This window comes from Lissotriton helveticus, chromosome 1_1 (assembly GCF_964261635.1).
Source record: "Lissotriton helveticus chromosome 1_1, aLisHel1.1, whole genome shotgun sequence".
Lineage (NCBI taxonomy): Eukaryota > Metazoa > Chordata > Amphibia > Caudata > Salamandridae > Lissotriton > Lissotriton helveticus.
In genome coordinates this window covers 676,132,890-676,149,007 of record NC_136057.1, presented here as the reverse complement: position 1 = coordinate 676,149,007, position 16,118 = coordinate 676,132,890, and the positions used below count along the sequence as shown (strand labels likewise).

The 16,118-nt window shown below is 45.4% G+C and overlaps 1 protein-coding gene across 3 annotated transcripts in view; it reads right to left on the bottom strand.

Moving 5' to 3' along the window:
• DMTF1 (cyclin D binding myb like transcription factor 1) overlaps positions 1 to 16,118 on the bottom strand; it is a 517,741-nt gene that overhangs the window by 487,837 nt on the left and 13,786 nt on the right. For all 3 annotated transcript variants that reach the window (XM_078674193.1, XM_078674191.1, XM_078674190.1), the window contains exon 2: positions 8,061 to 8,176. In XM_078674193.1, the coding sequence (XP_078530319.1) occupies positions 8,061 to 8,176 (116 nt within the window). The remainder of the gene's footprint in view (positions 1 to 8,060; positions 8,177 to 16,118) is intronic.

Below are 16,118 nucleotides of genomic sequence, written 5' to 3'. Positions count from 1 at the left end.
CCTGTGTCTTTTCTGTATTGCCCCAAGCCCACACACATTCCAGGTAGTGAATCGGTAAGATCCTACAACGTCAGCCATAATCTTCTATTGCCAAACATAAGAGTGTCAGTTCGCTCACAGCGCAAACCCATATAATTAGCGACCAGGAGACTACATATCCAGAACTTCCCTCCCAAAACTGAACAAACAAGGTGCAGCAATATAACACTGCTGGGCCAAACATAAGAACAGTAAACAAATAAGTCCAAGCACCAGTGCGTTCGCCATGGGGGGAGGGGGGGGCGGTCAAGCACTACCACGGTCATCTGTGTATTTGCATCGGGTACCGCTGGCTCGACGGCGTACCGTCATGGGGGCACTATGTTAATAAAAACTGTGCATCTCCACACGTACTGCAGATACCCTTACCACAGGAATCAGTAGACCCAATAGGGTTGCATTCAACCCAGGTCCCCTCCCTACACATTCCATCCTACCAGTGCAAGGAAGCGGCGGTTATGAACATTATAATCAACGTTCAATACATAGTACCAAACCTGTAGAAATCTGTTCGTATTGCGAGTCAGCAAGAACAGCGATCAGTGAGCACAAAGTAAAGGATATCGGGCTTTGTAGGAAGCCAGTCCAGTCCAAACGGAGTCTTGTATTCACTTAGTTGTCCAACATCTCATCTGCCGCTCGAGGTGTGACAGTAGGAAACAGGAGCACACTGTTGTCCGAATCCAAGTGGGCCGTACTATCGTCCGAGTCCGTCGTTATCTTCCTCGGATCTTCCCTGAACGTGCCCACCATCGCTACGGCACCCGACTGATCTTCTTTCTGGTGTTCCCGTGATGGGCCCAGTTTCCCTATGCTACTCCCTGCCGTTGGGGAATCCCCTCCGTCTCGACCAGATTCTCTTCCCGAACCACCGGCAGCTGTATCCTGAGTAGCGTCCTGACTCCCGTCGATGACCATCACCTCCATCCATTCCTTGACATCAGCAGGGCTCTCGAAGAAGTGTGTTTTCCTGCCGTGGATGATCTTTAGTCGCGCGGGGAAAAAGCAGCGCATATTTCAGCTTGGCCCTTTGTAGTTTCTTCTTCACTGCCACATTCGAGGATCGTTGCTTCTGGACCGTGTTGGTATAGTCCGGGTAGAGGGACACTCTTCGATTTTCAAATTGAATTATGGATTTCTCACGGGCTTTCTGCAGCAGAACATCCCTATCTCGATAATTTAGTATTCACACTATGAGAGGGCGGCCCGGTCTGGGCCTACCGGTCGGGATCCTGTGCGCTCGTTCTATGCAGAAGTGTGGCGATAGACCCTCCGTAGTGACGATGTCCTGGAACCACTGGTCCATGAAATCCTCTGCATGGGCCCCCTCACAGCGTTCCGGAAGGCCTATCACGCGGATGTTATTGCGGCGATTTCGACCCTCCGCACGGTCCGTGAGAGAGGCAACCTGCTGTTGCAATTGCGGAATAGAGGTGGAATGATCGGCCACCGTCGGCGTGAGGTCAGAAAGGGCAAGTCCCTGGTCTTTCACTTTGTCCGCCAATTTTCCATGGTCTGCCTTTAACAGCGATAAGTTCGTGGTTAGGGCCCCCAGCTGGAGTTCCATTGCCGACCTGGAGTCCCTAATTTCCTTCAGGATTAGGTCCAGTTTGCTCTCCTGCTGATCGCCTGCGTGATCCGATCCAGAGACGCTCTGCGTAGGTCTTCCATCTCCCGTGCTCCCCGCAGTAAGCGTGGGCTCCTGACCTCCGGGCCCCTCCGTCGCCGTCGTTTCCTTCCGTACCATGATGTACTGCAAGTGCGCCGAGACCGTACTCCGTGGAATGCGAGCCTTATGAAGAGGGCGAGCTCCCTCTCTGCAACAGAATATGGTTGTGGCCTCTTCCTCTGCGGGTGGCTATTCGTCCCGGTCAATTCACCCTTCCCTCAGGCCCCACACCGAGACCTCAGGACCAGTATACACAATGGTGGGGGCTCACGAATTGTCAGCACTTAAGAATCCAGTCAGGCACCAGCGAGCACCTGCCACAGCGTCTCCCAGACCCGCAGTCCCACACACCCATTGGGCGTCACACCACAGTACGCTCCCTCAAGACACAGCCCAGAAGAGAATGGGGCAGCTCCCTCTCACCGGCAATCTCGCCCTTGCGGGGGGTCAGAGTCTCCGCAGCCCAGGCGTTCCGTCCCTTCCAGTGGGGTTTTATGTAGCAGGAGGGGGGGGGCTTGTTTCCAGTATCAGCGCTGTCCCCACGACGCTCTCCCCTCTGCATCAGCACTGTCCCCTTCAGTTGCCCAGGCGTGTCGAGGGTTCCACTTCTCAGTCCCCCACCCCGGCTCCTTTGCAGGTAACGAGCTTCAATCTGCACCGTACCTCCGCGATCATGGGCCGGCCCAGTCCCGCGGCACGTCTCAAAGGTCGGGTTCTGGTCCGCGGGGGCCCAGGTCACTCACCCCTCAGGGCCTTGTGGTCACACAGGGGGGGCACCTCGCAGCCGGCTCCAGTCCAGTCCCGCAGCTCTCCTAGCATTCCGGAGCGCCGGGCCGGTCAATTCCGGTTTCGCTCTCGCCAGTCACTCCGGGCACGCCTCCACCGTGGCTCCCGGCGTCTTCCCGTCCGTGTGGCGGAAGGCCCGCTCCTCCTGCGGCTCACACTCCGGGCCTATTTCTGCACCTCGACGGACCACCGTGTCGCCGCAGTGTTCCGACGTCGATCCGCCACCTTCCACTGTGGGCAGGGCACCCGCAGCTGCTTCATTTCAGGATTAGCCCCCAGTCGGACCCGGAGCACTAGCAGTAGCCGACCGCCATCGTGGCTGGCTAGCCACGCCCCCTTGAAAACACGTTGTAGTCCTGGATTTAAACTTGGGACAGAACACACATAAATGTATTTAGTAAATATTACCATCAATATTCTTCCAAAAGAATAGAGGGCTGGATTCAGACAATACCCATAAAGAGCCTTGAAAGACAGTCCATAGACAGTCCCAAAATGTGCCGGTCCTTACGGCACTCTGCAATAAGAATGTTACAGCTGTTCTTGGATGAATTAAGCCAAGTTTTTCTTAGGGAGTACTACATACCTAGTTTATCGATAGCATTCCCAATTTAGACACTGCTCTGTGCACCTGGCAAACTAAATCTCTTTCATAACTATAAGAGCCTGAAAAAAGTAAACTTGCAGAGCTGATGGCAAATAACCACAGTCCTAAGATCACAATGATGAAAGATTTATTTAAACATGTATAACAGGCATTCTGCACACAGGGCTTCTTCCTCAAAAGAAAGATAGATGGACCGGAGACCATTGTGTTTGTGCACCAACATAACATGCAGAAAAACATGCACCTGCAGTGTGGGACCAGGGAAAATGAAACACTCTGAACTCAATATTTCACTGATCACTGGAGATATTCTATGTCAGTGTTTTCGGTCGAGCCTGAGTCAGCGTGCATGTGCTGCTCTGGGAGACTAGTTGCAGTGGAGTATGGAAGAGAAGCTTCGCCCACTCTCTGCCCATATTTTTCATTGGCTTGTGTCTTTGTCCTTTGTAAATGCAGGTTTCTGATTCAGTAACTGGCTTCTTAGTCCCTCCTTAGTACGGCCTTGTCATCATTTGTAACCTCCCATGGTGACTGGTCCCTTTACTTCGGTTGTTACAGGATAGGCCTTCTTTAGTCTGTAAGCACTATTTTCTTTATCGGGTTTCTCTTTCTGCAGGCACGACGTGCCTTGCTCACATTCAGTCTGTGGTACCTTCTTTACAACCCTCCCGTTATCTGTGCCTTCTTTACCCTCGTCCGCCTGGAGTTTTAGGTTGTGTTTGTGGCCCCTGCCGTCCCACCTGAAGAGGTCAAGTTTTGCATACAAGGCCTGCCTGGTGCAGGAAAGAGAGGCAGACCCATACCAGGCCTGGGATAAGTCCACAAAAAAGGTCCTTTTTTTGAGTTCTTACTGTGGTGCTTTCCCCGAGGGTGCGGCACCCCCTTCCACCGTGGCGTTTCGCTTGGAGAAGAGAGTGCGTTTGTGCTCCCAGCGTCTGAAATGTGTATTGTCCCTGCTCACCGGGTAGTTTTTGTTAGTGCTCCACGGCCCTTTGTCAAATGTGACGAGGAAAATGGAATTCCACGAAAACATGTAATGCTGTTATGTTGCTGTTCTCTCTATCGTTGGACTTGTGGGAGAGTTATTGCCAAAATGTGTGTGTTCAGAGTGTACAAGTCTCCTCTCTCGAGAAGCAATGTAAAACCATCTTCACTATGTAACATGTTACGAGGTTAGGTTGTAGTTTAAAAACTCGGTCAGGAGAACTGTAAGGAGTGACAGAGGGCGTGTGTGTTTGCGATAGACACAGACGAGAAATCCCACCTCTCTCGCTTGTCAACAGGTCCTCTCTCTTTGCATCCTGGTACTTGTAGGCCAATTTTCCCTGTTGTCATTTCATGGCTGGATGTGCCGTAATGCAAAACACGGGACTGCACGTGCTAATCACGCCGAGCTCTAGACAAATTGGGGTTAATCAATAATGTGTTTTTAATCTAGTGCTTGCCACCCGGCGCTGCTGTTTCACGGCGCTGCGAGCAATGGGTACTTCCATGCCAAATTATGCTGTAATGCATAGTGAAGGCTCTTATGTGCTGGGATTATGTGATCTAAAATTATGCTCTGCCTCTCCTGCACCTGTGACATGTTTTACCAAATGACCACAAAAAAAAATCATCTTGGCGCTTCGATGAGCCTATGGTTTGGTAAGGGATGGGTAAATCAACACAAGGGAATTGAGGGGCTTGGGTCAGATGATCAGTTTGTTGAAATAGGGAATTTCAAAGAACATGGCAGATGGGCACGGTACACAAACAGGCTTTAAAGACAAGCGTTTGCAATGCAATAGTTCTCGCATTTACGCGAGTTTAAGCCGTTGGCATTGTAAATGGCTATGCATTTTATTTATGTTTTAATAACAAAAACATAAATCAAAAGGCATTGTCTTTACCATGCCAATAGCTCAAACTCTCATAAATGCCATATAGCATTGCAAATGCGTGTTAGGAGTACGGTTACGGGCAACGGCGGACACAGTGACCGCACTCCCCTGCTGTGTTCCCTTCGTGTTTGTTTTAACAAACAATCCGGCTGAGTGTGCAAAAGCTACTCCAGCACCTGTCACGGAGCTGACGGCTGCTTCCATTTCATTATAAGATTCATCGTATTTAGGAAAACACAGAAAAAACATGGGCTAAATTGCTTTACGATGCAGCACAAGATTCTAGCTCACAGTAAACAACATAGAGAACCCTAAGGCCCCTGGAATCAATTTGAACATAACCGAGGAAGCCGAGGAGGCCTGGGTAAAATCATTGCCCCGATTTACAAAAAAGGCAACAGGAGCCAAGCAAAGAGAACTACAGGCTCATCGCTCTAATAGATATAGACGCCAAATACTTTGCGGGCCTTTCATTGGAAGAACTCACCGAATGGGATTCAAGGAAAAGCTTAATCCCCATTAACCAGACAGGCTTTCAAAAATGTACAGTGACAACGACAAACATTCTTGCTCTCTCTCTTTTAATTGATGCCACCATAAAACTAAATAAAAAAATGATTTGTCTGTTTTATTGATTATTCGTACGCATTTGACAGTATAGACAGAGGAAAACTCTAGGCTAAATTATCAGGCTGGGATATAGAACCAAAACTTTTGAATCCATTAATTTTAGTCCAATCAGAGACATGGATTCAAATAAAGATGGGGACAGGTAACTGTTTATCAAGGGAAATACCAACTATAAAGGGGCTGAAGCAGGGTTGTGTCATTGCCCCACCCTGTTCAACTTCTTCATGTCAGACCTCTCAGCAGAGCTTGATAATTGCAACCATCAGGCCCCAAATCTAGGGGGCCTTACACTGTCTAATCTTCTGTATGCGGACGACTTAATACTAATCAACCGAACCTCAGTAGGCCTTCAACACCTTATAAACACGACAAGCAACTTTTCCGAAAGGAACGGGCTAAGCATAAACCTAGAAAAATCAAAGGTGATGATATTCAATCAAAAATGCAAAAAAGAACACCTCAGTGGTCTCTACGGGACCAGAAGATGGAGGTCGTCAAAGAATATAAATACTTGGGTATAATCTTCGACAGGAAAGGAACGTTTGGGCAACAAAAAAAACAGCGATCAGAAACAGAGGGATATCTCTGGCCGTCGCATTAAAGAGTATCAAGCACAAAGTAACAGGCCCAAACTTAATCCCTTTGCTAGAAGTATTACAAGCAAGATTACTACCATTGATAACTTACGGCAGTGAATGCATGAGAGGGAGAGACTAGACCACCTTGGATAAGGTGGTGTCCAAAGGAATGTGAATACTATTCAACCTCCCACAGTACACTTCGCCAGCGCAACTAAGACTTGAGTTTGGCCTCCACAAACAACAAATAGCACGCAAGGGTGCCTACGCCAAATGTTGGCACAAAGGGAGCGGAGACAGGTACTCTGAACTCACATCTATGGAAAGAGCTAAAAGCAATGGTCTATCCCCAGGCAGCAATAAACTCTCTCGCACTACAAGAACTCTGGGAAGCGAATGGGACTCACAAATGTTTCAAGCAGCTCGTAAACAAAACAGTGAAGACACTATCCCTGGAAGAAGATAAATCCACACTTACCAGGAGGGCCCATGGGTGGTTTGTCATCCAGAGCTATACCAGGTCTCTACCGCAAGCATACCTGGGAACAGGGTTTTCATGGGCTGTGAATGAATCCTTCCTGCAGTTGAGGATGGGAGTTATACCAGCAAAAGAACATCTACCCCCATGGAAACGCACGGAAACTACTACAAATTGTAGACTTTGCAGTGACCAAAAAGATGATGTTTTGCATTTACTGTGTAGCTGAAAAGGTCTAGAGAAAGAGCGAAGGCTATTACTAAAACAACTCTGGAACCAAAGACACCTGCGAACTCGCCGACAAGCATTAATAGACTACTTTGCAGGAGGAGATATTCAATTTGCTTGCAGAATGGTACGTTTCATGAAAATAGCAAACACCGCTCTAAATCCTCCTGTCATTACATGAATTGACTAAAAACGCCAAAATGCAAAATGTAAACCCCGGAATCGTAATCTTTATCCATCAAGTAGTCTTCTTGTCAGATTCATTGTGAACTTTTGGGGTATTGTAAGCAGAAAAAGTACAAATTGACGTTGGTTAAACGGAAACTCCTGGCTTTCAATTTTTAATCTAGGTTCGCTTAAAGAGAATTTACAATTTTCATTTGCAGTAAATAGTACTAACATAAAAGTAAAAACACACTGTAATTTGAAAAGGTTTTTCAACTAACTTCATTGTAATGAAATAAGTTGTTTTATTATGTGGTTTGCGAAGGTGCTTTCTTCTGTATTCTTAGCTTAATTGCAAAGAATTTGATTAAATCATGCAATAAATAATTTTTCTTCTTATTCATCGGATGCTGGCCCTTATCAAGGAGGCCTACGCAGCCCCACTGTACAAATGCTTGTTTTGCCCTTATTGCTGCTTGCCTCTACCTTCACTTCACCCAAAGTCCTGGCAAATGACAACAAAAAAAATGGAGTAAGGAGCTGTAAGTTTGGTTTTCTCTAGTGCGAAATAAGTAAATGGGACGTGACTGTGATTGGAGTCTTTAATCCGGGTCGGTCAACTGCTTTGCTGTGCTCTCATAAGGTGTAGATATTCACATGATGGTAAAGCAGGTACATGTACAACAGTAACATAAGAGAGTATGAAAGCACACAGTGTCAATGACACTGCACACAGCTCTAAATGTAACCTACCCAGAGTGGCTGACCAGATATTTGAACCATCTGTGGTTGACAAAAGAAGCGTTAGAGATCAGCCCAGCCCAGAGATATCATGGTTGTAGAATGCACTACGTAAATGCTTACTAATGCTACAATTACAGAATGGCTTCATATTAGCATTTCAGGGAAGAATGAGCAGGAGGAAAAAAAAAAATCTATTACCAATACTTTACTGACAACAAAATTAATAGAGCAAATGCATTTCCATTACTCAACATACCATTTTCAAGACAACGAAAAATAAGGTTTCCTTCAGTATCTCGAGTTAGAGTCACAGAGTTCGCGGTTTCTACTGTAACTGTTTCAGTTTCTGCTGCAACTGTGCTCATACTCAATCTAAACAGGAGATAAATCAGTGTAAAGCGTTTATTGTCAAAAGAAACATTATCACACAAAATGGCTTTTATCATATATCGATAACAAACAAATACGTTACTCTAGGAAGCAAAGTTATTCAAATAGTAGTATCTCAATTATCGAACTACAAACAGGTTTTATATGCACACATGCAAAACAATTAAGGGAGCAGCACTGGAAAAAATGCTGGATTACTTACTACTAATCTTCAATGAGGAATATCCACAAGTGTGGGAGGAATGGAACACATGATTATAGGTCCATCAAATATATCTTGCAATTAATATTTGAACTACATTATCTAATATTTCTCGGTGTAGGCTCAGGGCTACCATGAAATCTTGCATATTTGATTTATTTAGTAGGTCCTCAGCCAAGGTCGTCTTCTCCATGAGATCATCATAAATGGGAGAAAATTGTGTTTTATGCAGAAAACTGCATTTCTGAGTACATAATGAGCAGTAAACACCGTCATGTCACACTGGGCTAGTTTTTAAAAATGCATTTTATTGCTTGGTATTTTCAGGTACTGGGCAGCCCACGTCACCGACTTAAGACAACCTGGTTGTAAATTTAAAACTGGAAAATATACAACGTGGCTGCAGAGTTGGAATTTTCACTCATATGTTGAATGTTATTTATTTAATAGGGAGGGTGTCAAGGCAGGACACACAAAAACCCCAATTAGATTAAAATTTGGATGTTCACTCTGAAGCTAATGTGAAGACAGACATTAATAATTCCTCAGGACCACTTGGATTGCACTCAAGACTAGACACGTTTGTCTTAGCTTGAGGGAGCTTTATTAGGTTAAAGCCTACCAGACAGCTCAGCTGTCTAGTTGCCGCGACATCGTGGTGACATTCTGAAAGCTTCCCTGGGAATTCAGTAATCCTATTGCTTACCACTGCCTTTGTGTTTTGTAACTCACATTTTCTTGAATTCTATTTGCTGGCTTTGTTTGTTTTAGGCTGTACAGCTTGAATTCGTCCCTTCCATTGTCCATCTCCTGTTTACAGTAGTCTTCCGAGTGCTCGTTTTCTGTAAAAAGGCCTTGAAATATTGCCTTTATATTGTCAGTACTGTGCATTCCAAGGCGAATGTCAAATGTCAGGCTCGGTCTTCCGAGGGAGCTTGCGGCCACATGCATCATTGTAGGATTTTGCAATTCCTAAATTGCGAAAATTAAGGAATCGCAATTTAGGAATTGCAAAATCCTATGCATCAAGAAATCCTAAAAGTTTTTAGAATTTCTTAATTTTTCGGAAATTGCGATTCCTTAATTGCGAATCGCAATTAAGCAATGGCATTACATTGATTCCTATGGGCCTAGGGGCCCATAGGAATCAATCCCTTTTTGCCAATTTTTTTTTTTGCCAATGACATTTTGTTGATGCATTGCAAGGGAGCTGAGGGGGGTCCAAAGGACCCCCCCTGCACCCTTGAAATGTTTGTTTTAGTGCAAGTTTCACACACACATGTCCAAAGGACATGTGTGTGTGTGACATGATACTTTCCAAAATGCATTTTGTGCTTTTTTAAAGAATTTTGCAAATTAACACGAGGGTCAACCTTGTGTTAATTTGAACTTCCTATTTCAAAATTTGCATTTTTTTACAAATCCATGCATTGCATTTAAGGAATCGCACAAATGCGATTCCTTAAATGCATTCGAATTTTTAGGAATTGCAAAAAAATGCGGATTTTCAAAAATTGTTTCAAGCATCCCAAAAACTTATTTAGGAAGCGCAAACGGCCGAATTTACCGATTCGCACCGTTTGCACTTCCTAAATAGGTTGATGCATGTGGCCGTTGGTGTTTACTTCTCTTTTTCCAAGTTCAAAGTCAGAGGATTTTTATAACAATCTTACTGTGCAGATATTTCAGAATATATCAGTTCCACACATTATCGTTGTGCACTGTAAACTTTTAACAGTAAAACTGTATGTCTGTGCAAATGTAATGATCATTACAATTGAAGATGTATGGTCTGTAATGAAGTCACTTCCACACCATGCATACTCGACTCTACGCCACTGCACTCTACTATATGCTGCACTCAATCTGTACCACTCAAAATCTACGCCACTGCACTCTGCGCCTCTCTAAACCACGCCACTCTACCGCATTCTTCTATTCACCACTGCACTCTACACCACTACAGTCTAGGTCACTCTATTTTGCACCAACCCACTCTACGCCACTGCCCTCTGCAACACTGCACTCTACTCAGTACCGCTCTATGCCAGTTCACTGTATGCCAATCCACTCTATACTACTCTAATTCACTGGACTCAACTCTATGCCTCTGCATTCTACCCTAAACCACTCCACGCCACTGCACTCTACTCAATCTACTCTGCGCCACTGAAACCTACACTATACCAATTCCACTCACTCTGCTCCACTGCACTGAAATCTATACCACTTCACTGTACCATGCACCACTCTGCAGTACTGCACTCTACTCTGAAATAATCTATTCTGCACCACTGCAATATACGCTACAACTACGCCACTCTGTGCCACTCTCCTCTGCAACACTTTACACCATCTACTCTATGCAACAATACTTACTCTAACCACTGCACTCTACACCATTTTACTTAGAACCACTGCATTCTATGTCACTCTATTCTACTGTGCACCACTGCACTCTGCACCAATGCAATCTTTGCCATGGCACTCTATTCCCTCCAGTCTGAGCCACTCCACTACAGTCCACTATATGCCAATGCACTCTACTCTGTACCACTCCTCTCTATGCCAATGCACTCTACCCTGCACCACTCACTCTACCCTGCACCACTCCACTCTATGTCACTGCACTCTACACACTGCAAGTTATGCTAATGCATGCTACACTGCTCTACACAATTGCACTCACTGCGCTCTACGCCACTCTATTCTACTCTTCCTCGCTGTACTCTATGCCATTGCTCTGTGCACTAGTCTACCCCACTGCACTCTACACCTCTCCACCAATTCACTTTACCCTGCACCACTACACTCTACCCTGCACCACACCACTCTGAAACAAAATCTACTCCAATGCACTCTATTTCACTGCACTATACTCCACTCTATGCTTTGCCACACCACTATACTCTACACCACTGCACTCCAAACCAACGCACTCTATGCCAATCTACTCTGCACCACTCTACTTTACGCCACTTTGCTCCAAGCCACATTAATCCACTCCATTCTATCACCACACTCCATTCTATCACCACACTCCATTCTATCACACTCTACTCCATTAAATTGTGCTCCACTCTATGCAACTCTACTGTGCGCCACTTTACTCCACTCTATTCTAAGTCACTCCACTCTATGACAATCTACTCCCCTCTACACCACTATACTCTACTTTACCCTACTCAACATCCTCTAAACCACTAAACTCAATGCCACTCCACTGTACGACACTTCACTCAACTCTATTACACTACACGGAACGCTATGCCACGCTACTCCACTCTACCCCTTCCATACTACAACACTCTACTCCCTCCACAACACTCCACTCCACTATATGCCACTTCGCAACAGTCGCTTTTGCACCAATAACTTTTAGCCATGCTGAACAGCAGCCACGCTCACACAAGGGCAAGACCTATTGGTTTTGCCAATGCTGGTTTATCTGGTTACATCACTCTTCTCCCTCACTCATGTTCAACGAGATTCCCGGTTTGTTTTGCCTAAAAACATCTGTGCATCTAATTCAGTCCCAATATTTCTGGAAAAGAGCAGATAACTTAGATATTCTCTATTATTACTCTATGATTACTCTATGATTTTCCAAGCTTGTTCTAGTGCGCAGGGTATATGTTGTGGTCACTCTTGCGCTTTACAACATCCCAATTCATTTAGACATTTGTATGCCTCCAGTACCTCAACTATATGCTTTGCATGATAACACTGTATGCCTTACGTAGAATCACTGTACTCTGCTTGCAAACCATTCATCAATGTCTGATCTTATATTGCTGTTGTTACCATTTGGCTCCTACGGGAACCTCTCGGAATTCAGAAAATTTTTCCGTGTTTCGTGATAAACTGGTATTGGTCTGTGCAAGTACCACAACAGGTTCATCAGACACCTTACTGAAGTTATGGAACCTCTATGCCATCTTTTACATAATGGTCAGGATTTTGTTTGGAGTCACAAATAGTAGCAGGTGGTTACCCACATCAAACAGTCCACTGTCCATAGGTTATACTTGACCCCAGAGCATGTGCACTGATATTTCCAGGTGGCTGACGCAACATGCGCTAGATTCGGAAAGGTAGGAGTGCACATTGAACACATGTTTTGGGAACGTCCCATACTAACTCCATTCTGGGATGAGGTCTTACACGTGATCGAGGAGGACATTGAAAATAAGGTTCCCTGCACCCTGGGACACTGCTTACTGGGATGGTTTTCCCATACATTGGAAACGAAAGTCACAAGAAAGTTCCAAGACTTAGAATGTATCCTCACCAAGCGAGAGCTAGCGGGAAACTGGAAATCCCTAGGGGGTCCCTGGACTCATATATGGAAAAAAGAAATGGTTAATGGGCAGGAGGCGAGGGAACGATACTCCTAAGAGAAGCCCGAAGAGGTATAGAAAAGATTGAAGTGGCCAGAGCCTGGCAAACTCTGCTGGACAAGCGCTCCAATCCTGCGGCGTTTGACTATGTACTTTTTGGTTTCCATTGAACACATGCGGGACAACAAACACTTGTGTTGTTTGATGTTTGAAAACCAATAAAATCTGTTTTTAAAGAAATTTAAAAAGTCAAGAGGTCCATTGTCTCAGATCCAATTCGGAAGTTCTTTTTATAAACAAAATGTACATTATCAGTGTCAATGTGCTGCTTATGGTTTGGGGGGGGGGGGGGGGGGAGTCGATCTTTCTCAAAAGGAGGACAGTGGATTTTAAGTCAAAGACTACCATGAACGCAAATATGTGGTGATAGAGAACGAGTTAGCCTGTGTTTGGGCCATCCATCACTTAACAAATATCTGGGGTAAATATTTGTTTAGAACGATCTCCAAATTATACGTTAGCATTTTTTCACCTGAGAATGGTCTACTGCGAGGATAGCTCATTTGAGTACAAAACTGCAGGAATTATATTCTCCACTGTTGGGACAGAAAAGTCCTCTGCATAGTTAAAGATGCGTACCCTTGCCTCGAGTGCCCAACTGTACTGTTGTCTGGATCCCTAAAGCTGTTCTTTGCGTGTGCACCATGTCATAGCCCTGTCTCACAGGTTGCAGTCTTGCTACACTGCGAGGGGCGCCCAAAGTGCTACAGTCACAGTGGTGAAAGGGTATTGCCTTCACCAGGAGTTGAGCAGCACAAGTGTGGTGATAGCAGCATACCACGTAGCGATCAGTAGTAGTGAACAAGTCCTTTTTACTGGGTCACTGGAGTGAGGCCTACAGGCTCACTCCCATTTTTTTAAGTTTAAGGTATGCTTAGCTTACCCTTGTCCTACATCAGGTAGCTGTGTAGTGCTGTGCAGCGCAGGACTAATGACTCTGCCTGGATATATGTGCGCCTGGGAAGGGTACAGCACAAGGATATAGCAGTCCATGTAGGATTAGTACTGTGACTGGGTGCATGTAGAAGAATACATGATATGAAAGATGTAGTGCTGTGCAGTGCGTGCACAATGAAAGCATGTGCTGGGTGAATGTGTGCTTGTTTGAAGTACCATACTTGAAGAATGAAGTCAGTGTGGGTATGTTTGCAAATAGCACACTCAGGTAAAACACAGAAAAGCTAAAGTACTTAGCAGTGTGTGTAGACTGAATGGTTGTGCTGAGTGCATGTGTCTCTCGTAGCACAATGCATGAAGGTAACAGTACTGGAGAGCATTTGTGCAGGGAAAGCACACTGAATGCAAGTGTGTCTGTAAATGGTACATTACAGGGAGGACTTTAGGTTCCATGTTTGGAATCCTAGGCATGCTTGGTGAAGACATGAGAAGCAGAGAACACCCAGAAATTTGTGTATTGCTGCCTTCATGTGAGCTGGGTGGGGGGACACACAAGAGGAACTGACAATGGCAGTGCTTAATTTGAGCCTGTCGTTTCTGGTGCTCAGCACCGGCACTTAATCTCCCCGTAAATGACTGTGTCCTTAATTGGTGCTCATGAAAAGCACCTGTGTTGATGATTAAGTGAGTAGCCTAGAATCCCAGGCTGTTGCGCCAACGTGGAGACTCGAACCAGATCCCCCAGGTCTGAAATCGGCAGCTTTGGTCATTAAGTCACATCCTTTGGGCACTTTAATGGTAAGTTCTGTTTTAAGCTATGGTAAAAGGAGAAATGGGCTAGAGCAAGCAGCCTTCTGACGAGAGCCCCAGCACTTATTTGTTTTACAAATTAGCCACTGGAGAAAGAGCCACTCCCTTTACACTTCAAAAGGTTGCACTTTGATTCAGTGATAGATCACAAGGAATAGGCCAGGGCACATCTCAGGAAAAGAGATGGGGCTGAAATGGGAAACAAAGCGTATGGCTGGGAGCCTGGGATTAACCTTTTGATGTACATATCACCGTGGCTGACATCCAGGTGTGAACTTTGGTCACTCCTATGAATTGTGTTGTGGTCAATCAGCTTTGGAGTCTTGCCTGCTGTGATAGACATTCTTTCAAGGGGAAAGAAGAAAAGGAAAGGTGGACACTTCAAAAGAAGCAGAATCCAAACATAAAACGTTCAAGACTACAACCCTAAATCACATTTTGGTGTCTGGAAATGGAATAAAAAGGGGTTGAGACCCCAAACGCTGTCATCTACCAAGCAGCCAGATGGGCTATGAGAAGAGGGGAAGTTCTGCAAGACTTCTGCCTGTGACCAGGACTGGGGGCCAATGCTTGCTAGTCTCCCTGCTTGACTAGGGGACATCACCCAGGGAAAATTGTGATCACCTGCCTGCTAGGCTATCCCTGCCCTGGAGAACAAGCACCTACCTGCTTGCCAGGACCAGTGTGCCCTTTGAGGAAGAGAAGTGAGTTGCAGGGAGAGAGGCCCAGGGTCCTACAGAACGGACTACCTGAGTAAAGTGTGAGAAGAAAGTCTGTGCACTTATCGGGTCGTTGCCCTTGTGCAGGAACAGTTCGGCGACTCCCATATGTCGGGAGAGGGCCACCTGTCATGTGTTCAGTGCATGGCCCAGTGTAGTTTTCCCTATGTTAGCCTAACTACGCACGTTATGGGCCGCATTTGCTTTACTTATGTTACTATATAAACACACATATGTTTGTGCCACATTGTACTTCGACAAAGAACTTACTATTGTTTTCTCATTCTGTTCTTTCCTGGGATTTAGTCTGAACACAGCAGACAAGGTCAAACAACAGTGTCCCTTGTTCTTTTGTTCTGGTCAGGCACTAGCACCTAGACACAACACATGAGTGCAGCTGTTGTTTGTGAGCATATGTGCCTTATCATATAGGTATGTGCAGTTACATAACATACAGAGGGAGAGAGAGGGAGAGAGACTTTTTGAGAGTAGATCACGGCTATATCCGAGATGTGGAATGCCGACCTGTGTATGCTAAGGTACGGGGTCAGCTACTAAACCCAGAGATCTTTGTTGTATAGTCATTCCACTTCTGTAGAAGGGGAGGGGGGGTAGGCTAATATATAATATGACAGGGATATTCATACTATATGGTTTACTGATTACGCCGACTGTATTTTCGTTTTTTCCAGCATTGGTTTTCTAATTGTGGCACGAACACTGCGTTCATTTCAAACTTCCTTCTGGTCTTAGTTATATCTTATTGAGTGCAAGAGCGAAATTAGGTGTCCTGTTACTGCGATACCTGAGAGGGTTGAAGAGGGGTTTGTTCTGGGGTGTCAATTCACTTGTTTCTCTGAATATGGTTAGGAGGTCAAGTGAGACACCATAGTTAG